Here is a 23,014-nt window from a genome sequence, read left to right on the forward strand (position 1 = left end):
GCTAGGTCGTGACTTCCATTTAAACAGAAAATCAATAATTTTCATTTTATTTTTTATTTTTGTTCAGTAAATTATAAGAATCTTGTTAAATACTTGGATGAACACTCATTATATGTTTGTTCTCCATATTTTCAATATATTATAATACTTTAATCTATATGTTATTTTATTTTCCAATGTATATATCTCAATATAATTATGTATTTTTTTTTAAATATGGGTAGACACTTATTTATACAATATATAATAAATTTACTTAAATCCAAGTCCGCCTAGAATGTGATTGTTGATGATTGGATTATTACTAAAGTGTTGATTAATGTGCTTATTTCATATTGGTGGCACGTCATTAGGTTTGCAAATTTTATACTCGTATTACTCTTTGTTGAAGATTAGACTTGAATTGGAATGAATTTCTAAAAAACGCAACCCGCATTGCTACTAGCTAGTAATTTTAAAAAAAAAAACTTAACAAACAAACAGAAATTCGTAAAAATTGGAAAGAATAAAAATGGACATATATAGCATTTCAAGATCTCTCATTAATTTTAAACAACAGAAACCTACTTCAAATTAAACTTCTAGATCATTTAACCAAATTTTACAAATTTATACTCTTATGAAAAGAAATTCATAAAAATTGGAAAGTAAAAAAACAAATAGCATTTTGAACCCAATACCTTTTGGTTAATTTTAAACAGCATAAATCACCATTTATGGTTAAACTTATTGATCATTTGACCAAATTTTATAAATTTACTTTATGACTAGAAATTTGTAAAAATTGAAAAGTAAATAAACACACATAGCATTTTGAACCTGGGATCTCCTTGTTAATTTTAATTAAAGAGCAAAAACCACCAGTTCTAGTTAAACTTCTTGGTCATTTAACCAAATTTTATAAATTTATATTGTCACATCCCGGCTTGGGCCCCCACCACATCCCGTGCTCGACTCTACCGTAGCACAATATTATCCGCTTTGGGCCTCAACCACGCCCTCATGGTTTTGTTTCTGGAAACTCACACAAGGCCTTTTGGGAGCTCACTCGCTTCAGGTTCCATCGGAACTCCAAAGTTAAGCAAGTTCGGACGAAAGCAATCTCATGATGGGTGACCCACTAGGGGATTTGACATATACTCCTGTGAAAACATATATGAATAGACCACCCTAATAATTTTGGTACCTCCAATTTTTTTGGCCCTGAATAGTCGCCAGCGCTCACTCGACAAAGGTCAGCCCTGCCCTTTTGTTTACAATACTAATCACGTGAGCCCAATTAGTAAGCCCATGTTATAGGTAACACTTGCATGACAACGACAAGACCAAAAATATGGATATAAAACTATGCATGCCAAAATCCGTTACAAATTTGCGAAAAAAATTGCATCCTACTTAATGGATTAGTTAGAGTATCTACAAGAGAAGTTCTAAATTTTTATTAAACTAGTAAGTAAACAGTGTTAAAAAAATATTTCAGTTTAACTTTTCATCTCCAACAACTCTCTTTATTTTAAAAAAAACTTTAAATATTCTATTATTAACATTTTAAACTCAACTCATTTTCTAATAAAACTTTTTCTCTTTTTATTTTCTCCTTGCCTTGTAAATTTAAAAGGTAACTATTCATCTTGTTATAATAGAGAATATTTTACAAAGTCTGTAGGAGTCTTGGAGATGTATTTTTTTTTTTTTTAATTTGACTCTTTAAAATAGAGTTTTTATTGTTTTATGGCATCTCTTGGAGATGCTCTTAAATAATTTAGGTGTCAGCTGTGATCTTGTAAGATCGGGCTACTTTTTACATGAACTGTGCCCTTTTGTATGTTTTTTTTTTATTTTAACGAAAACTAATTAAAAGTACTTAACGAATTTTGAGTTTTAAAGATAAGGATAAAATAAAGGATAAAACGAATAGTACTAGGATTGACTTTGTAGTACAAAATTGTGGTTTTTCGTTAAAGTAAACAGTACAGAAATTTTTTTGTTAAAGTTCTTTTTTTTTAGGCCGTTGGACTTGGAACAAAAATGCAGATTTAGGAGAATTTTTTACGAATCTTATAAAGTTACAAATGGAGAAAATTCAAAAGACTAGAACAAATTTCAGAGTCACACCTTTCACCCATCTCAAAGATTCAAAGAACCATATCTCCATGTGTATCTCCATCCGGGATTCATGTGTACGCATTTTAATGAGTAGGGACACACTAGTGGGAGTGGCAGTCTTAACTCATCTGAGCTTTTGATTTCTTCCTATCTACCCCTTTAACCGAGAATAACTTTAACATAGTAACTACAGTATTACTTTGAAGCTTGTGGTGTGGACAAATGTCGTATAAATTGTCATTGTTTTTAATTTGTTTGGCTTGTTCATGTTAATCATCGGTCGTAATTGATATAAATAAAGCAAATATAATAGGAAAATGACTTTTATACTCATGCTTCTTTTCTTTTTCTATACATTTCCATTTAGTTATGTCTGTTGATTTATTTTTTATTTATCAATTTAACGGCGTAAATAAATAAAGATGTGCATGAAGCGATAAGAGATGTGAAAATCACTTCTTCAAATGATATTGCGTGATCTACGTTGTGGTGTCGTCGTAATCATATATGTGCTATTCTTGATTTTGTGTCTGCCATTTCTTTTTGCTTCCCCTTTTAATAACAAGAAAAAAGGGACGTGCGAAATGAATGGGAACTGAAAAAATCTGGCTGATGCAGTGCACACGTAGTAGTTTGGACTCTGGGATTTGTTTATAACATTTTTTGTATAATCAAAACATTTCACTGAATCAAGAAGATATTATAGCAGACAAAATGGAAGAAAATAACCATACAAAAGAGTTCTTCAATCCAAGTTGAAAACTCAGAACAAATGAGAGTATATGTTGTATAATAGCATGACCTAGCCCATTTCCACCTAAATAATTAGTAACACAAATGTTCTCTTCACATATAACATATCCACCATCAATCGTGAATCGCCAAATCCCGCTTGACGGAACGTTTATCGTCACCAGAATGTTCGGAGGAATATTCCGGTATCATGTTTTTTATCAGTTGGCTCGTCTCTTGCTTAGACATTGTATCTAGTTTGTTTTGTGATTGTGCGTAATAAGCCTCGAAGAATTCCTTGTTCTCTTTCTCTAATTCATTCCATACTGCAGCAAAAAGAAATCGTTGAACTTGAATATTTATGGTGACTAATAATTGAGCAACGCACTTGCGTGCATGGTATTGGACAGAGGGGGGTGTGCAAAAGGTGCAGTGGCACAGGACCTCGAATTTTTTAGGGGCCCCAAAAAAATCTACCCTCCTATATATTACATATGTATAAATTTCTAATAAAAAAGTTTTAAACTGAACAGAAAAATCATCATCATATGATTTAATCTATATTACAATTGATTAAGTGAAGCTTATATTTAATATATTAATTTTCTACTTTTCTCTAGCAATAAAAACTTGTGTATTACTTTCTTCCACCAATATAATCGTATTTTCATCTCTCTTTCAGTTATGCTCTATTTTTTCATAGATGAACCCTAAATCATGATTTTATGTTGGAGATTAGAACATCTCCAATGGAGACGTCAAATTCAAAATATCAAATTTCAATTTGATGGCTGACTTGGCAATTTGACATATTGTTTATATTTTTTTTCACCCGATATGCCAAAATTTATTACTTCATTTATCTTTTCTTTTTAAAACAAAAATAATAAAAGTTGGGTTGTTGTTGGTTTAAAAATAATAAGAGTGAGATTCTAATTTCAATTAATTTTGAATATTGGTTGTTGGGCTTTGTATGAATATATTGTCCAAAAAAATATTTTTTTTTAAATAAGGAGGGCCTTTTTATTAAATTCGCACAAGGCCCCCAAAATGTCAGAGACGGCCCTGAGTGTAGAACAAGATTATACCTATTTGGAAGCCCAATGGTTGCCAGAGATGGTGGGAAAACAGCTTGAAAGGTGACTGGTCCACCGGAAAACTGGAAAACTCGCCGAAAACTGTGTAAATTTTAAACATTCATAACTTCTTCAATACTCAACGAAATCGAGTGATTCAAAAACAAAAATCATACTCTTGACAAGATGAAGAGAATAGTACTTTTCTCAACAGCTAAATCTTCGTGGTTTTGCCGGAAAATGGCTCGAAAGTGGCTGTCTTGGTCTCGAGTTAGCCACTTTCTAGTTGTTTTCCGGCCAAACCACGATGAATTATTCGTCAAGAAAGGTACTATTCTCTTCATCTCATTGAGAAGTATGATTTTCATTTTTGAATCACTCGATTTCGTTAAGTATTGAAGAAGTTATAAATGTTTAAATTTTACCCAGTTTCTGGCGAGTTTTCCAGTTTTTCCCCGGACCAGTCACCTTTCAGGCTATTTTTCGATCATATCCGGCAACCATTGGGCTTCCAAATAGGTATAGTTTTGTTCTACACTTTCCTATCTTCATTTTGATATATTATGGGTCGAATTTTGGTTAAGAAACGATTGAGTTACGAAGCTTTGAAAATTGCCCAAACTTTCGGCCAAGAACTCCAGGACACTCATCAGAGTTTTTAACGAAATGACCAAAATAATGAATGATAGACAATCTCAGGGATCATTTCTATTGATTTTCAATCTCATGGACCAAAGTAATGTGTTATGCAAATCTCAGGGACTATTTTAGCTAAAAAGTTTTAATTAAATAATTAAACAATATATATATATATATATATATTAAAATATAAAAATTTCAAGGGGCTACGGGAGAGAAGGATTTACAAAGGTAATTATCGAGTCAGATGCTCAGGAGCTTCGTATGACTAATCGAAGAATGGTTATTGGTGGGCAACTGGAAGGTATTTTGCACAAGCACAATATATGGCACCTTGCAAGTGGTATGGAACATGTAGAGTTTGTGTTTTCTCATCGAGAAATTAACCCAGTAGTACACGCTGTTGCAACTTTTATGCAATCTGTAGGAGAAAACTTTTATTTGGGATTGTACTGGTCCAATTTTCTTTTTAATGTTCTTATTGAGGATGTGAATTTATCAATTAAACTTGATTAATTAAAATCTATCGTTTGACAATAAAATATATAAGAATTTCAAGGTTCTATAAATATATTATCTCAGTTACCATGTGTATGTATGATGCAGAAGAATCTCCATCTCTCTCTCTCTCTCTCCTCTCTCTCTAATTACCTGTTTCAGTTATGTATGGAGAGTTGCTACATCAGGATGGAGAATATATAAACATTGATGTGCAAAACAAAACAAAAATACCGACGTGCCACAATTTTTCATCATCATATATATTCCTAATAATTAACAATGTCACGTCAGAAAATGAGCTAATAGGGTCTACTTTTCAGAAAGAAATTTTCTTCGGATTCTTTTTTCTAATCTATCAAATCAAAAAATTGATGTTGTTAAAAATTGATTCAACGATTAAAATTATTATAATTTTTAAAGTGAACCTCTATTTGTAATCATTGAATTAAATTTCAACGATTCGAATCTTCTAATTTGATAGATTAGAAGGAATAAATCCGGAAATGATCCCTTTCCGACTTTTCACACTTAATTTCCGTGTTAAATTGGGCAAAGGATCAGCGGACAGTAGTGGTATAGGGGGGATGAGTCCACGTGGGAGCGATGGAGATTGTTAAGACTCGAGAATTCTAGAGGGAAAGGGAGGTTAGAGTAATGTAAGAGATTTATACATGACCACATAATCATATTCCAAATTTGTACGACTTTTCTAAATATGGTTGGTTTCTTCTTTGCGTACATGATGAGAGGGAGGGACCATAGAACTGATAAATTTGTGTACGTAACAAGCTAGGGGCATCTTTGTCTGAAACCACCTTAGCTATACAACTAATAAAGTACCGCCCAAAGTATATCTCAAAATCAAGACATCTTCAATGTTCGTCTCATATTCTTTAAGAAAAATTTATAAAAGACAGTCAATGACGGAGCTAGAAATATTTTTATGAGTGGGCTAGCTAAAAAAATAACTCTAAAATCAAATGATGTTTTTTTTGCTACATACATATTATAGGTAAAAATTTAAGTTTTAACTTCGGTATTTGTATACTTAAAATTTGATTGGTATGAACTAAATAAGCTTCGCATTTGCATACCACAAAAATTACAATGAATCATCAAATTTACATATATTTAGATGCAAACACAAGAAGAAGATAAAAAACTTGACATCTCAATTACAATCACACAACTAGCACAAAGCAAAACAATGAAAATAGATGTAAAGGCAATCTTAAAAAAAAAAAAATTGATTGAAACTAATATAAAGCCTACTGAATCAAAGCAGAATAATCTTGAACAAAATGGTATCACAATTTTCGTGATAATTTTTATATTTCTAGTTGTGGTAAATACTCGATAGGCTAGTTTCATTAAAAAATAATTCTTCTTGCTGGTTTTTTTTTTTTTTTTTTTTTTTTTGGTCGTCGTCTATTTTAATAGACTATGCAGTAAAATACATAGACATATTACCACAAACTTTCCCCAGATTACAGCTCACCGTAACTTTTGATGTGGCTACGCCATTGAAGACAGTTCTTGTCACATGACATGCAACGCATGACTGAATAATCTGATTAAAAGTTGACATCGTATGTTTAAAATTAGTCTTGCTTAACTTGCGGGGAAGGAGTGACCAACCAACATCTTAGAATGTTGACTTATGGTTGGTTGATCTTTCTCAATTTAATGGTGTAGAAGACTCAAAGCATTCGGTAGCATTCAAAATATACGGAGCAGATGACTCAAAGCATTCAGTAGCATTCACAAGTATTGTGTTTGTACCATACTCGATCAATCTCGAAATTACCAAGCACTGGTCAATTTCATACATTCAAGGATCCACTGAGGGGCTCATGCTGAGGCACCATTGCCAAAGCACAAGAGTTTCCCTCCAACCGTGAGGCCAATCACAGCACTACACATGTCAAATGTCAGAATAAAGTTCATAGAGTCCCACATCGACCACGAACAAAAGCTAGAGACTCTCCTCAACTATAAAAGAAGACTATTCTCCTATAGTTAATTACTAATGTCATTATTGTACTTAAACTAGTCATTAGTACCCACTAATGATGATTATGCTTGAACCTATGTATTTGTGTAAACCTTCACTATTAACGAGAACTCCTCTACTCCGTGGACGTAGCCAAACTTAGGGTGAACCACGTACATCTTGTGTTTGCTTCCCTATCTCTATCTCTTTACATATTATCCTCACTAGTGACCGGAGTAACCGAGCGAAGGTCACAAACTTGACACTTTACGTTGTTCCAAAGTCTTCATTGATTTTGTGCATCAATGGTGTTTCTTCAGTACAGACTACAAACACATGCTATTTTCTGTCTTTCGATTCTTCTTTAATTATCAAAAAGACAGAGAAACAAAGGCGTACGAGAAAGTAAAGAAGTATGGTGAAATCATTTTTCACCGTTCAAAAGGGCAGGACCAAGGTACTAGTTTTAGCTAGGACCAAAAGAGAAGGACCATAATTCCTTTACTGCATGCTCTAATCACAGAGGGCGAAAGCTAGTTCACAAGGAGCATGCATGGCTATCAGTTTTCAACATTGCCAAGTACGTACGTAGTAGATTGCTCCAAGATTCACTCTTCTTGTCAAATGTGGACGCATTCTTCACTTGAGAGCTCACCTGCCCATCGATCAAGTCAGTTGCCTCTCTAAGTTTCGTCTCAAATAACAAATAATAACTCAGCAGACTTCTGATGACGAAACAAAATCACTCTGCAGTTTAGCAGGATGCATGATTGGATGTTCCATCTTTGATCTCTAACGGCACATGATTTTTCTGCCATCTGAATTTCCATCCACGTGAGTTTTATGTTTAAGTAGGGTTAGCTACCAGTATCACCGACTCCAATAACATGGCTGACAGAATCCCATGAACTTTAAGAGAAGCTACTCACTACTCAAGATGTGGGGTTGAAAGCTTTGGCTGTTGCAAGACATTTGGACCAAAAGGAAATAAAATATTAATGATTTGGATTTGATAAACATCTGGAAAGGCTTCGTGGGAAAGGATTTAAGAGCATACAAAGATTTAAAGCATATATACATACGAGAAATGCTCTCAAAAATGACTTTCCATGAACTCTACCCCTTAATGTTTGTCATAATGTTTATAATATAAACATGAGAACTGACATTAAACTATTGTTGAGGTGACTTTAGTAATTAAAACATTTGTTGAGGTGATTTTAGTAATTAAAACAATTTTTGGGAGATTCTAGTAATTATAATATTTATGCAGACTAGGTTTGGTGAGGGTAATAGGGAGGCCCGCACGAGTGAGTTCTGCAAAGTAACAGCGTCAACACTCGGCCAGCCTATAACCCCTCCATAAATTCATGCGCATGTCAATGCTTTGCGCGGCGAGCGGCTCTCACCGCTCGCTTTGTTTTCCTTACTCATTAGTTTAAGGCAAGTTTCCTAAGCGCCACCCACCCTATATTTATAGAGCCCCGCTTGGAACTAGTTTCTGTCGACGGCCGATGTGGGATAGATAGTTTAGAGAAGAAATGTCCCTGTAAGCTTCCAAAACTAATTTTAAAGTTTTAGAGATTGTGTTCTGGGCGGTTTGCCTTCTGGATTCTTCGGTTTGTGTTCCTCGCAATTTGCTTCTCACTAGTTAAACCCGTGTGTCTGCATCTCTCATCACATGACACAAGAATGTACACACACGAGTGACATGCATGATCAAGCGAACAAAATAGTGTTGTCGTAAGCCAATTCAAACTCCATGATTTATAGAACTGCTGAACCAAATTGATTCTTGCATTACGAAACACAAATCAGAAGAGCACGTACGGGTGAAGTTACATCGATGGATTGAAGAATTAACGCGTCCACAACATCGAACATGGTGTAGAAATTTGTTTCTCTACATTTATTCGAACTACATTACTTACAATTTTCGGTTTTTTTTCTTTTGACAAGGAAGCTCATGTGTTACATTTTACAACAACAAAAAGCCTAATTACGTGAAATAATCAAAGGCCCTGAACAGCTGAAAGAATGGGATAGATGTGATTGAATACAAAGCTGCCTAGCAAAAATTTAGGCCTCATATATTACATGCCATCAATATCAAGAAGATTTTCGCGACAAAAGCGGCTCCAACTGAGGATTAATCTGGGTGCCAGACTCCAGTTCGGATACCGATGAATCCTCTGCCCGTTGCCTAAGCAATCTCTGGAAGGAACTCAGTCTCTCTTCAGACGAAGGGTCTGCTGCTTTAGGTGTCTCCTTTAAGCTCTGGACGCGCTGAAGGCATACTTGAACTGCATCGTGCACTCTCACAAAGTACCACTCCTTACCAATCAGGTCTACTACACCTGCGCTTGATAAGGTCTTCAGAACTTCTCCATTCAGATTGGAAATGGCTATCTGTACCACACGCCGGTGGTTTTCAACATGATGTTAATAACAATCTCCAGATTTTTTAACAGTTTATATAATGACCAGAAAAAAACTCCAAACGACACTCACCTGGATATCACGTAACTTGTACTCCTGATGCAAGTCTTTCAAAGCTTGGACAGCACTGGAGTCTATATATGTTACAGCTGCAACGATGATAATGACACACTTTAGAAAATCACTGGAACCTTATTTAGATCAACGTTATGAACAACCTCAGCAGGCATGATATAAAAGAGAGAAGTCCATGTAAGTTTTTGAGTGCTATAAACAACGATGGATGACTTCCTGAAATATTTCCATATATGAATCACTGATTTAAATGATCTTAACCGACAACATACAAATAATTGAAGAGTATCAACTTAAGATTATGCTGGGAAATGTAACATCCATGTGAATCAATATCTAGTCATTAAATGCTTCTTCATAACCCATGAGAAGAACAAATTCTAAAGAAAAAAGCACAAGATTAGCAACACTTACGTGCCATCTCTATGATCACAAAATAAATTCTTTCAACTTCTGGTCCGCGACTGGTAGACCTGTCAACCTCAACTTCATATTCCCGTAACCTGACAGGCAATTAAATTTACTTGAAAATGACTTCTTAACTGGGGAAAACTAACTCAACTGTAGAGACTCCCTAGGTAAATAAACAGTTAAATTCATAGAATATCAAAATGGCACAACCTGATACTGTACCTGTCTTTTATGTAACTAATGTTTGCAAAATAAATAGGTGCGTCAATTCGTACAATCACAATTCCATTGTATGTATATGCTTCTGGATACTGTTGAATATTTCTATATACGGTGGTGCCTGGAAGACGCCCCAAGACAGCTGCAACATAAAGGAAATTATAAGCAACTTCTGTATTGGCTTTTAGCTTTTACTGAAGAAATGCATCTTCATTCCAAAATCCAAATAGAACTACAAACATAAGAATTTTTGCTTTTAGCTTTTACCAGCAAACCCCAAAAAAGTTACATGGAGAAAAAAAATCTTATTTTGCCAGTGCTAATGGAATGGCCAAGGGTTTCATTATCATTAGATGCAACTAGCAAGGAAAACTTGGCATCTTCTTTAGGCTCCAAGAGGCCAAAGAAAATCCAGACAATAACAATGTCATTTCCGTTGGGCAAGGAATAAAAAATTCAGACTTTTAACAGAGATGATGATGATATTCAGTAAGGTAATCAGAGATGACGATGATATTCAAAAAGGTAATCAGGGATGACGATGATATTCAAAAAGGCAATCAAAGATGACGATGATGATGAATACAATAGAAAAGAATAAGACAACAGCTGGGCTTCATAACTAGAATCATTGAAAGTTGAAATATGAACCAATTAATAAATAATTCAAGAACTATGAACAAGCTGCATCTACTTATGTGCACAGAATTTTTATCATAAATTGAAATTGCAGTTACCAATATGCGGGTTTGCTGATTCATGGATGACAAATGCAAGCGAAACACCAACCTGCAATCATGCAAGCACATTAAGCCTATATGATTTGACAAAGGAAACACAGAGAGAGAGAGAGAGAGAGAGAGAGAGAGAGAGAGAGATCTTCTAGAACTTTAATGATCTGTATGAATTTTGCATGGTAATCTATTGCCACATTGAGCTAAAAAGAACACGACAAAGCTATACATGTCAAGTTAACGCAAACTAAACTTGAAAACTTGTCTTGCATGGATGTATAAAATTAACTGTCTTCTGAAATTGAGCTACTGAGGCAACATTGGATTCTTATCATGAAAAAAGTTGTATTTAACACAATACATGATAGTTCTTATGCCCTAATTAGCCTTTCTTGCATAAAAACGCGGATTCCTTAGGGTATAAAGTTCGAACAAGGTCTCCCAAAACTAACATTGCTTCAAGTACTCACCCCAATAAGGACGCCAATCTCAATGCCAAGGAACAATGTTGTAGTGGCTGTAATGGTCCAAAGAAGAAAATCTTTCTTATCTACACCCCATAGAAATATAGCCTCATCATAGTCCACCTGAATTTCAATAGAAAAGAGTTGTTGTCTAAGTAATGGTAGTAATCAGTTCAATTATCACGAAATATCAGAGCACACAGCACAGTCACAGAGCAGAATCCAGAAATCCACTTCGTCCCCATATAGTACATGCACATGTCAATGATAGCTATAATGTCATTTTCTTTGATATCCACTAGCCAGAATGAAACTTTTCTTTTCCATGAATATGCATTAACTCAGATTTCAGGTAATACAGATACATATTTTAAGGATATGATCATTAGAACTTTGACTGCATAAAAGCTAATAGATATCTTCTACAGCAACCAAACGAATTATAGAATTACCCACCAGGCCTATCACAGCAGAAATCACAATAGCCGCCAGAGCACACTGAGTTAAGAGAAAATAAATCCCATAGTTAGAACATAGAAAGTATACACTCAAATGGAAAGATAGAATAAAGATCATAAATTTAAAAGGCACACAATTTGAAATAATAGCAAAAATACCACAAAAGCCACCAATCATGAGCTGCATAAGATTACATTCCTAAATGAAAAAGACAAATGCGATAACATGGAAGTAAACCTGAGGTATATATTCAAACAGTGGAGTCATGAATAGGAGAGCACAAGCCATTACGATTCCCATAACAAGTCCAGATAAGCCAGTTTTTGCTCCACTTTCATGATTCACAGCTGACCTAGAAAAGGAACCTGCACAAAGCCGAAGTAAGATAAAAAATATAAATATTTAAACACAAACCCTGCCTGCGGCTCATAGAGGAATCTCACCTGTTGTGGGGTATGCAGAAAAAAATGAACCAAAAATATTGGCCACACCAAGACCAAACAACTGTTTAGAAACAAAAAGAAGATTCATTAGTATAAGCGTTCTTGTCTGAGTAACAGTAGTCAGCAGTTCAGTTTTCTCACAAATATCAGCACACATCACCAAATCATGTGTCAACAAGCAATACTGATGTAGAAAAATAGACAAGCATGCAGTCAACATTTGAGCTTTAACCAAAAGTGCTTAAACCTATATTTTGTTTTTATACATGAGCAAGAGGTAAGGTTATGTGCTTGTGCACTTCCAAATTTTCCAAAAACATACCTCTTGATTCGAATCCAACTCGTACCCATTTTTTGCAGCTAATGCTTTTGCAATGCCCACAGATTCCTAGAGTTCAAAATATATTACCACAGAACTGATAGTTATAATCAATTAAAGGGAGAAAGCAAAGCTACAAGTAAGAGGTTCCATGGAGCTCCTCTTACCAAAATAGCTACACCAGTAATAAGAAGCGCAGTGGGAATCAAAGATGTAGCATATCCAAAAGCTTTAGGAATAGAAAAGCTTGGAAGACCCTGAGGTATATCTCCTACCTAAACAACAGCCAAGAACCTTTGTTAACAACTATGGTAAAAGGTAACAACTATGGTAAAGGGATGTAGAATCCTGCTATTACAAAAGAAACATTCCGATGATAACAGGAAAAAAAATAATTGTTTTTTGCCTTGACATTAATGACTATTCAATTTTAAAACCGGCACCAGATTAGATTGCAACTATTCAGGAAACTCTCATCTTCAGTATCGCCTGAATTCCAACTGGCAAGTCCACATGCTTACCTTAACCATCCCATTATTCAAGCAAATGGCATACGAAAACAGGTGCTTGTCATCCTGAATACATACTCTGAAAAACTCTACAGCAGCTATTTTAACAAAGCGAGTAATTATCTAGTTGAACTATTTTTTTCTAAATTTTTTGGATGAGATTCATGAGTTTTCAAAGCCTAGGATTTTAGTACAAGTGCATAACTGCCGATTTCTGGTTGATAGAATGAAGACAAAAACAGAACATGTGATCTAAAATTTCTTAGTAAAGCAAATTTAAACAGAACATCCAGAAACTAGTATTGCAATCCCTACATTGTTAGATTAAATAATTTCCAATCAAAATGAGTCTAATTTACATCACTCTCACCAAAGATATGGAAGATGGATTAAATATTTTCACAAAAATTGTGCCCGAAAGGACAGCTGTGAGGGGGCCTGCAGCTCTCAAGAATCGCAAGTACTTCCTTGTTTTTCCCTGAATGGTTAAATTAGAAAGTTAAAATCAAAACTATGCTAAGAAATATATCCGACTAAGTGAATACAATAAGCTCATACCAAGTGCTTCATGGTCAAAAGAATTGCAAGAATGACGGATCCCATTACAAAAGGGGGCCACGAAAACTACAAAACAAAAAACCTGCTGTAGTTAGCAAAGAATTGATAAGAAAAACAGAAAGCTAGTCACAGTTAACAGTAGATGAAGCAAATAAATGCATATCTGGTTCAAGTATTAGAAGAAGGATGGGGCACATATATGTAAATAAGGTTAAGTGAATTCTTAGGTATGGAATAATCAGTTATTAAAGGGCATAATGGAAGTTAAAAGCATGGTTGCTGTGCAGATTGTTACTGGCAAAGCAATGGTGCCAAAAAATCATCAAGCATAGTGTACAAAATAATCTATAAGGGATCCAACAGCATTTCTTCCAGTTTCCTACTTATTGGTTTCACTTTCATGTCCTAACATCTGACACTCCATTTTCAAAACCTAGAATATGGTCGATTTGCTCAGAGACTATACATCTGATGCTTGACTCTTGTATATCCAATGTAGAGGGCGCCTGGACTAGTCTCAGTTCAGGCATACCAAGGCATAAAACATTATAGCATGTGGTAATCTCTATACGAAAAACAGAAGTTGTCACCTAATTCCCACTAGAGAGAGAGAGAGAGAGTATCATGAATCACTTCACAAGGTAATCGTATCAGACTATTAGTACTTCAAATGACAGATGAAACATGATGCATGACATGCATTAGTTGCATAGCATTCTTATTGTTGATCATGGGGAGATACATCCGACAAGATGACAATATTTAATGTTCTGCTAAAGTGCAGAAGCAAAATTATATAATTTATCATATTCGCAAAAGATTATAGATCATTATTTAAGAAAAATAATATTGACAGCAACAGTTGGTTGTAAAAGATAAATTAACAAATAATTGTAATACTGCATGAGAAATTCAAACTCAAACCCAAATATGATATGAAGGTTATACCACTTGGGCATGCAAGCAAAGCATACCCCATCAGCTCCAGCTATAATACTCTTTATCAACGGCACAATCTTGCTACTTCGTTCTATATCATATCCCAAAAAGTATTTTGCTTGAGATAAGGCAATCACAATGGCTGAAGCAGTTGTAAAGCCAGAAATGACAGAGTGGCTGATGAAGCGGATAATCCATCCAAGCCTGGACGAGCAAAGAATCTAATGTAAATGAAATCAAAATACAACATCAAGGTAGCAACTAACAATATCGTATAGCTTATAAAACTTTTCACACTCCAAAGTCGTTTTTCTCGGGACAAAAAGGATCCCACCATAGACTATGAAATTCATTTTTGATAACTCTATGACTTGTACAAGGTAAAGCTAAATTGTAGTAGCATGACAGATAAAGCACCAACAACATGATCAACAAGTTTTCGGCTTTCACTTTTTTAGAGCTCAAAACACAAGGCATCTAATTTCTGATGGCATAAGTACATGTACATGCTGTATCCATGAGCATGCACTTAAAGAGGGGAAAAGCAGACGTACCTCAAGAGCCCCAAAATGCATTCCATGACCCCTACCATAAATGCCAGTAATATAGCCAGTTCTGTGTATAATGCATCAGATGAATCAACAATGCTAGTTAAGACATTAGAGACCAGGAGAGAAACCAATGCTACTGGACCAACGGCTAGCTGACGAGATGAGCCAAATATGGCATACACAAATAAAGGTATAAAACCAGAGTCTTCCTTGCAAAATCAAACAATCAGAATCAAAACATGCAGATAAATTAGTAGATAAATCAACAAGAGAGTTTTGTAGAGTGGTCACCCTATTCACTAGCAGTTTGGAACTTACAGAGTCCGTATATCGGTTCAAGTCCAGCCAATTTTGCATAAGACATTGCCTGGAATTCCACAACAAACGGTCAACAGAAGAAACATACCTCATTCAGTATGTGGATGAAATATTTAATCTCAAACCGGTCTCACTGCAATCACGAATTAGCAATATCTAAAACATGCCGCATTCAGTATAACATAACATAATTTTGATTTAAAATTTTAACAGATGCATCTAAGATTTACAACCGTACAACCAATATGTTCATAACACAATATGAACCAATATTATATCGTTTCTTTAAACGAAAAATTGCTCCTAAATTAATTAATTATAATGCCATAAAACAGTATCATATTTCTGTCTAATCACCATGTCTTTAATTGCCTAGCCGCCAAGAAAGTCAAATCATAATAACTACAAAATCACACGGCAAAGAATAGTAGTGGACAATTTGCACACGGGACCGATTTATTACAACTAATTGCTAAAGAGAATTACAAATCCGTCTAATCATAAATAGTGATTACATATACAGACGAAATGAAAAACAAGAATGTGATTGGAGAGAGCTTTCGTGTTTGGCTTCCCAGAAAATGAAGGAAAATTGTATGAATTTATGTCTTAGATCTCAAGATTTTCCATTTGTTTAGAAATCAGATTACGATAAAATAGCGGTGATGACAATTTCGAATTCAACCTGATTCCAGCTTAATTAGTTACTTTGTGTTTCAAAAAATCAGCGTTAAAATCGGTTTGTTTATCCTCTTAATAATTAATTAACGACAGAAGATTAGAAACCACAAAAAAATGAGCATTTTCTGTTTGGTTGCTGAGAAAATTAAATATTCAGGCGACGAACAGGCCTTGAATTATCAGCTTAAGAAACAGGAACTTCCATTTCGGTTTAAAACAAAAACAAAAAATTATAAAAGAATATAAAGGAACGAATTGGCCGAATTGAGGAGAGCAGCAAACGCTTCGAATTTTCTTTTCCTTTTCTTTCATTTTCTCGGCAACCAAACAGAGAACGAAAATTAAAAATTGTTACCTGAGGAACGAGCATGACGCCGACGGTGATGCCGGACATGAGATCGACCTGCAAATACTCGCGCCATTTGTAGGTCCGAATCCAGCGGGAGCAAGGCAAGAAGAGCGCCAGCCATTCGACCCAGGTCATGCTCTGGACCTTCGATTTCCATTTCGACAGCGCCGCCCACGGCGACGACGAGGAGCTCGACGAAGTCGTGTCGGGGTGCTGGAGCGGGATGATTCGAACGGGTCGGGCGGAGGTCGGCATGGAGGATCCGGCGGCGAAGTCCGTGTAGCTTGGAGATGCGTAGGTTATCTCCATGCGCACCACCGGCGCATGTGAGTTATTTATTCCGCGGTTTTGTGCATGCGCGGCGCTCGGTGGCCGAGAGAAAATGATGACGTGATGGGAATTAGTGGTCCACTTAGTGTGATTAACATGGTATTTAACAAAAACGGGAGATTTATTAATCGTTATTTTGTGGGGTTAAATGACTTTTATTTATACACGCGATCTTTACTTTCAATCGGCCGCCGCTTTAGAAAATACAAGTAATTAAAAAAAAATTAAAAACAGATGTAGTATTATTAAATTATAAATGTAATTGTGTAAATCATATTAATAATTGATTACCTATTAGGAATGACATGTATCTAGGAATATCTCTTATATTCCTATTAGGAATTGATTACCGATTAAGAGTTGTAATCCTAAAAAGATAAGGAATTAACCTTCCCTACTAATATATATAAAGGCACAATGGGGTGGGATAGAACACACCCACAATTACACATCTATCTCTTCTCTCTACTATTGCCGCACCTCTCTCTATGGCCTCCATAATTGTTTAGTAAATTATGCCTACAACACGTTATCGGCACGCTCTTGACGCTGCGCTAAAGATAGTATGTTCTTCAATTAGGGGAGTATTATGTTTTAATCATCCTTTTCATGATTAATTAATTATTTTATTGAATTGATATACATGTTATTGATTCAATTTAATTTTTCTGTGTTGGACGTGATACAACGCATTAGAGATGCAATTCCGACTTTCTGAAAATGATCTTTTACAAATCCAAAGGCTTTTGTCGTTTTCTGCCAATCAGGTACGCTTAAAATAAAGTAAGATATTTGAAACGACCATGAAGCATGAAAACATTCATCATGATGCATGAACCCCTACATTTATATTTACCTTCCGATATATATATATATATATTCCATATATTTATCAATATATATATATATGTTTCATGCGTTACGCAATTATATTTGCTATTTGGAATTGTGAGTCAAAGCATATAAAATAAATTATAAGCAATTCTAGGTTTTTTTAAAACCCTAGGATGTCGAAAAAAATCTGGGTTGATTAACCCTAGGGCCTGCAGCCCTCGGTCCAAACCCCTGAGTCCAACACGGCCTGACCTATTTGTTGGGCCCTTGCCTCACCTTGGCCTAAATGACGCAAGCCATTGGCTTGCTGGGCTTGACCCTCCCAGCTCACGTGTCACCAAGCCAGCCCAATAGGCTGGGCTTCTTTTGCCCCGGACCCAACCCACGGCCAGTTATTGTTAGGCCTGACCTATGCCCCCCTTTTTCGGCCTAAAGCCAGCAGCACTCCCTTACCTACGGCACGTGGCCTAAAGCCACCTAATGGGCTGCATACTGCAACCGACCCTACACAACACCCAGCCCAATTTTTTGGGCTATGGGTTTTTCGACCCAATGCTATTATTTAGCATTTTTAATAATTTTAACTTAAATGTTATTATTTTTGTTTCTACGATCGATCCCGAATGGTCTCGATCTATTGAATTAATTGAAAGTGACCAACAGTCTATTAATCTGACATGACATCCAAAATTATTGGCATGAAGCCTACTTTTGGACATTAATGATTCAATATTTTATTTCTCTTCCTTGAACAGTTAACTCACTTTCGTAGTCCCGAAGCGCTCACACTTGAGTTCCTAAAGCAACTCAAATCCACTACACTTAAATCAACATATTGCATTATGTGTTCTTGCATGAACCTCTCTTTTATGAACTAAATGTTCATAAACTAAATTGAACCTGTAGTTTCGAATTTAGTGCCTTTGAAACCTGAAGTTTTCTTAAAACAATATACCCATGAAAACTCAACATTTTTCATGAAAACTATGTCTTAGAACTCGAATATTCTAACTTTGATGCTTATGGATGATTCATTCCCATACCACCAATCACAATCTTGTTCCTTCCAATTAGTGGATTGTCGAACCGTCACAAGTTTGATTTTCCCTGATTTGGATGTTTCTAGTAAAAACCACTTCATGTTGGGTACAAGACGTGAATCTCTACTAGACGATCAAGAAGCTGAGAAAACATTAAAGCCAACAATGGAAAGGAAGAGCAGCCTCCGTCATGATTTTTATTCGAAGACTTATGCCCGAAACATTACAAATGGAAATACCTCCCGAACGAGGATTCCATGGCTCTTTGGCTCACTTATACGAACTGTCTAATCATGAAAAACACTGCCTGAAACCACACCATGATTACGTCCATGAATGAGTACGATTCTGAAGTTTATAAATCCGATCAAATTTTGACTGGAGAATACTTTTCTCGTCCTTCCATGTTTCTAACTCGCCTCTGAAGCAGTAATGTAGAAAGCAGAAGTTTACTAAATTCTCAGATATAATTACTACCACAAATGTGAGAGAAAGCTATAGACACAACTTCAGCCAGAGTCCACCGAACGATATAAACTCAGTTCGACTGGAGTCTACCGAATGATTTAACCTTGTTCGGTCAAAGCCTACCGAATGGTGATGCCCTGCTTCGGTAGAGACTTACCGAATAGACCCTTCCAGCTTCAACTGGAGCTTATCGAACCCAATTCGGTTATGTCTCTCTCATAATCTAATTTTTTAGTTTGTTTTCACAACATATGGTAGAATCAGGGCCTGCCAAGATGTGGCATTATGCACAAAGCATGATCCTTAGCACCTAAGACCTAAAACTTTAAGAATAAGGGATAATATTTTTAAACTTTAACCCTACAGAATCTACTTCTGTCTCGATGGAATAGATTAATGGTTATGCACATGTTCGTGCCCCTACCAATGATGTTGAGGAGTACCATTTTAGTAATCAATATATGAGATTAATTTGCTCCACCGAACACCGTTGAATGAACAGAATTTTGACATAGATGGCATTGTTGGCCGAATCCTCTTAATAAACCATTTACTTTGTAAACATTTTTTTCATGTTCTTGGATTCACATTTGACGATTGTTTTACTTATGGATAATCTTATTGATATTGTCCTCGAATATGAGTTAATTGAATCTTGTTTATTATGACCGAATTCAATTAAACACATGATTAGGTAGGAATGTGAGAAAGTTAGTTGTTTGGATGAATGTGATTCTACGCACACTAATTTTACACCTAAATCACATCTCTAACAATGACTTCAGATCTATACAACCCGATTCATAGCATTGGCATGTTTTTCGTTGTATGAATGGTACTGAATTACCATTTAAGGGACCTTAAATGCTCCATATCGTTGAGTTTTTATGGATAATCGAGAGAATAATGATCATCAATGAAATCACTGAAGAAAATAGAGTGAAATATCTTTGCACCACCTCCAATAATGAGCATGAAGCTTTGATTTGGGGTCAATGGGTTGTCTCCTAACTGGGGCACACGCCACATGTGGCCGGCCTGGAGTTGGGTGATTGAGTAGTACTTGTTTTGGCACGACCATTTGGGACACTTAGGTCGAACAATGATGCTATGGCGCATCTCTTTACCCGAAGTAAGGATCTTATGCCTACAAAACACACTTTGCCAAGCCTGCTTATTAGGGAAATTGATTTCTATATCATTCATCGCGAAGATACGAAACGACTTTCTTTTCACAGTGGATTCAAGGGAATATATGTGGACTAATCCAACCAAAATGCAGACCATATAAATACTATGTTGACAATTTTCGATAAAGTATCGAATGTCTTTTGGGTTTATAATTGAACATCGAATTCTCATGTTCACCCTAAATAGCCTTGCCTAGCGATCATAAAGCATAATTTAAATGATTGCCCAGATCTTGGTGAACGTTCTAAGTTTTCGATTTCTGCCGAGGCTATGCAATCTTGTATGCAGTTTTGTTGGTCCGCCTTGAGGCCCATTGCCACCTAACCATTTTGACGTTACAGTTGGTTACAGTTGGTCATATTAGGGAAATATGACCTTAGTTGCAAAATCTTCGAATCATTCCAAGATTCACTTTACTTCACTACGCCACAAGTGAGACATGGTTAGAAGTTCTTGTTGAGCATATTCGAAGTACTTGTTGTTTTCATCTATCGTTGAGTCTCAACAACGATCCATGAAGACTATGCCACATGTATCCACCTGACCAAGACATGATACATCAACGAAGTCAACGCCAAGACATATTGCATCCACATCTACATTAGCAAAGCATCAAGAGATTGAAATCATGCAAGCCGATCCCAGACAACCTTGCCAACCTCTACACGATGTCACTGCCGAAGTCAACCTTCCAGAAGCTTGTCCGAGAATTGGTATGCCTAACTATCATATGCAATGCTTGTAGTTCTCATTTGGAAGTTTTTTCAAACTCAGGGGGAGTATCCAGAATTATGTTTACTTGATCTTAATGTACTCTTTTTCCCTACGATTAGATGCATTTTTCCCACTCGATTTTTGCTACATAACTAGATTTTAACAAGGCACCCATCCTGAGTTTATCATTTATTTGTGAGCTCTTATACTTGTGTCCAAAAGACGTATAGTTTTGACTTAATGCAACTTCTTACATTTCTCCTTTGTCTATGAGTTTTTCTCCCACCTTTGGTTTTATCATAGCGAGGTTTTGTGAGTTTTACTTTTTATGCATTCTTCTGTTAATCTAAGACTCGCACTCGCTCATTGTGTCGACGACTTCATCAATTGTACTTGCTTCATCGCTGAAGACCTGATGCGCCATTTACTTGAGTATTTACACACTCAATAAGGATTGTTGTAATCCTATTAGATTAGGAATGTAATTGTATAAATCCTAGTGTATTTAGGAATATCTCTTATATTCTTATTAGGAGTTGATTACCTATTAAGAGTTGTAATCCTAAAAGGGTAAAGAATTAACCTTTCCTACTACTATGAATAAAGGCACAATGGTGTGAGATATAACACACCCATAATTACACATCTCTCTCCTCTTTACTATTGCTACACCCCTCTCTCTATGGCCTCCATAATTGTTCAGCAAAATTATACCTACAACAAGGGAAAATAAATCGTTGCGTTGATTTGACAAAAATTAAAGAAATGTTAATTTGATTGTGGACATCAGCTTCTAAATTTGAAGAGATTTTTTAAGTACTGGTATTTAAGCGGTATTCTATATATATATATATTTTTTTTTTTGGGTCAAACAATAGATTTTGTTAGATTAAATGTTAGATTAATCATTGATGAAGTTTGAACTCACACCGTCATTCGAGAGCTCAATTACTTTTCATTACTGTAGCAAAAGGGCATTTACATATATTTCCTCTGTTTATTTTAAGATTCGTGCACCACCCACTTATTCGTTTTTTTTTATTATTTACTTTTATTTACATTATTTTGTTGAATTCTTTTTATGTACTTGAAATATGTAATTTTACCAAAACGTCAAGTACTTGGTGACAAGTTTTTGCCGCCAGAATGGAAATTTCCAAGCAAGGTAAACGTATCAGAATAGGGGTGGAGATGGATCATGGAACGGAAAACGACAAAAACTATCTATCATACAGGCTTTAGGTTAAGTCTCACAAAGATTTGAGATCAAGTTCACCTTAATCATAACATTGGCAATTATAAGCTTACTTTTTAGTGAATAGTAAGAACAAATCGCGTATTATAAAGTGAATGAATACGAGAGATGAGAAGGATGTCAAAGAAACGACAAAACAATAAATTATTTGAAAACTTTAAAATTGTCATCTATTATTGAAATGCTTACAATTTCACGTGTTTTAATATAAGTAAATCATAAATAACGATCACATATATTATAATGATGTTATAGTACCACTCAATTGTTTCCGCTGTGGAAAGGTGGAGTGGAGGGGACGTACTAAGCTAGTGTTGTGATTATAATTACGAAGTTTCCTAATCAATGATGATGGAACATAGGGAGATTCAACCAATAATATATTTAAAAAATCACTAAAATAAAATTAAATAAAAATTTGAAAATATAGAAAAAATGGTAAGGGTGTGGGTTTTGGATGAATGTGGACGAGAGTACGTATAAGTTCAAGACCGCATGATTGAGGAGGAGGGGTAGGTGATTGAATCCACGTGACTCAGGTGTAGGCGTTGGGACAGCTCAGAGCTCACCATGTGAATGTATCGGACTCGCCTGATTTACCAGTTTTCAGATACTTCGGTTATGTGTTAATAATGGTCATGTAAAAAAAAAAATTATTAAGCGTTTT

General features: G+C 35.5%; 1 protein-coding gene and 1 non-coding gene across 4 annotated transcripts; both read right to left on the reverse strand.

The window, feature by feature from the left end:
* Positions 1-8,340: 8,340 nt before the first annotated feature.
* Positions 8,341-8,494, reverse strand: LOC137735777 (U12 minor spliceosomal RNA). The gene has a single exon (XR_011068687.2). It is a non-coding gene; the product is annotated as a U12 minor spliceosomal RNA (small nuclear RNA).
* Positions 8,495-8,930: 436 nt separating this feature from the next.
* On the reverse strand, positions 8,931-16,970 carry LOC137733767 (putative sulfate transporter 4.2). 3 transcript variants are annotated; one of them, XM_068472949.2, is made up of 17 exons: positions 16,522-16,970; positions 15,486-15,534; positions 15,171-15,372; positions 14,652-14,820; positions 13,678-13,743; positions 13,490-13,597; positions 12,778-12,885; positions 12,614-12,679; positions 12,292-12,352; positions 12,086-12,213; positions 11,846-11,887; positions 11,396-11,512; positions 10,929-10,980; positions 10,195-10,333; positions 9,976-10,064; positions 9,559-9,635; positions 8,931-9,456 (listed from the first exon to the last, which is right to left on the reverse strand). In XM_068472949.2, exons 1-17 carry the CDS (start codon positions 16,822-16,824, stop codon positions 9,157-9,159), a joined length of 2,076 nt encoding a protein of 691 aa, XP_068329050.1. In that variant the 5' UTR covers positions 16,825-16,970; the 3' UTR covers positions 8,931-9,156. The 3 variants fall into 3 exon arrangements, with proteins under 3 accessions (XP_068329050.1, XP_068329049.1, XP_088552749.1); XM_068472948.2 differs by having other exon boundaries at positions 15,171-15,376; positions 16,522-16,925; XM_088696623.1 differs by having other exon boundaries at positions 15,171-15,376; positions 15,459-15,534; positions 16,522-16,869.
* Positions 16,971-23,014: the final 6,044 nt, after the last annotated feature.

The sequence above is a fragment of the Pyrus communis genome, chromosome 7 (genome assembly GCF_041283825.1).
Source record: "Pyrus communis isolate YQ-2024b chromosome 7, ASM4128382v1, whole genome shotgun sequence".
Taxonomy (NCBI): Eukaryota; Viridiplantae; Streptophyta; class Magnoliopsida; order Rosales; family Rosaceae; genus Pyrus; species Pyrus communis.

Coding starts and splice junctions, on each gene's coding strand:
- LOC137733767 (XM_068472949.2), bottom strand. CDS start 16,824: ATGGAGATAACCTACGCATCTCCAAGCTACACGGACTTCGCCGCCGGA. Junction 12,353..12,613: donor AGTTGGATTCGAATCAAGAG/GTATGTTTTTGG, acceptor GTTTCTAAACAG/TTGTTTGGTCTTGGTGTGGC. Junction 10,065..10,194: donor ATTAGTTACATAAAAGACAG/GTACAGTATCAG, acceptor ATTGCCTGTCAG/GTTACGGGAATATGAAGTTG.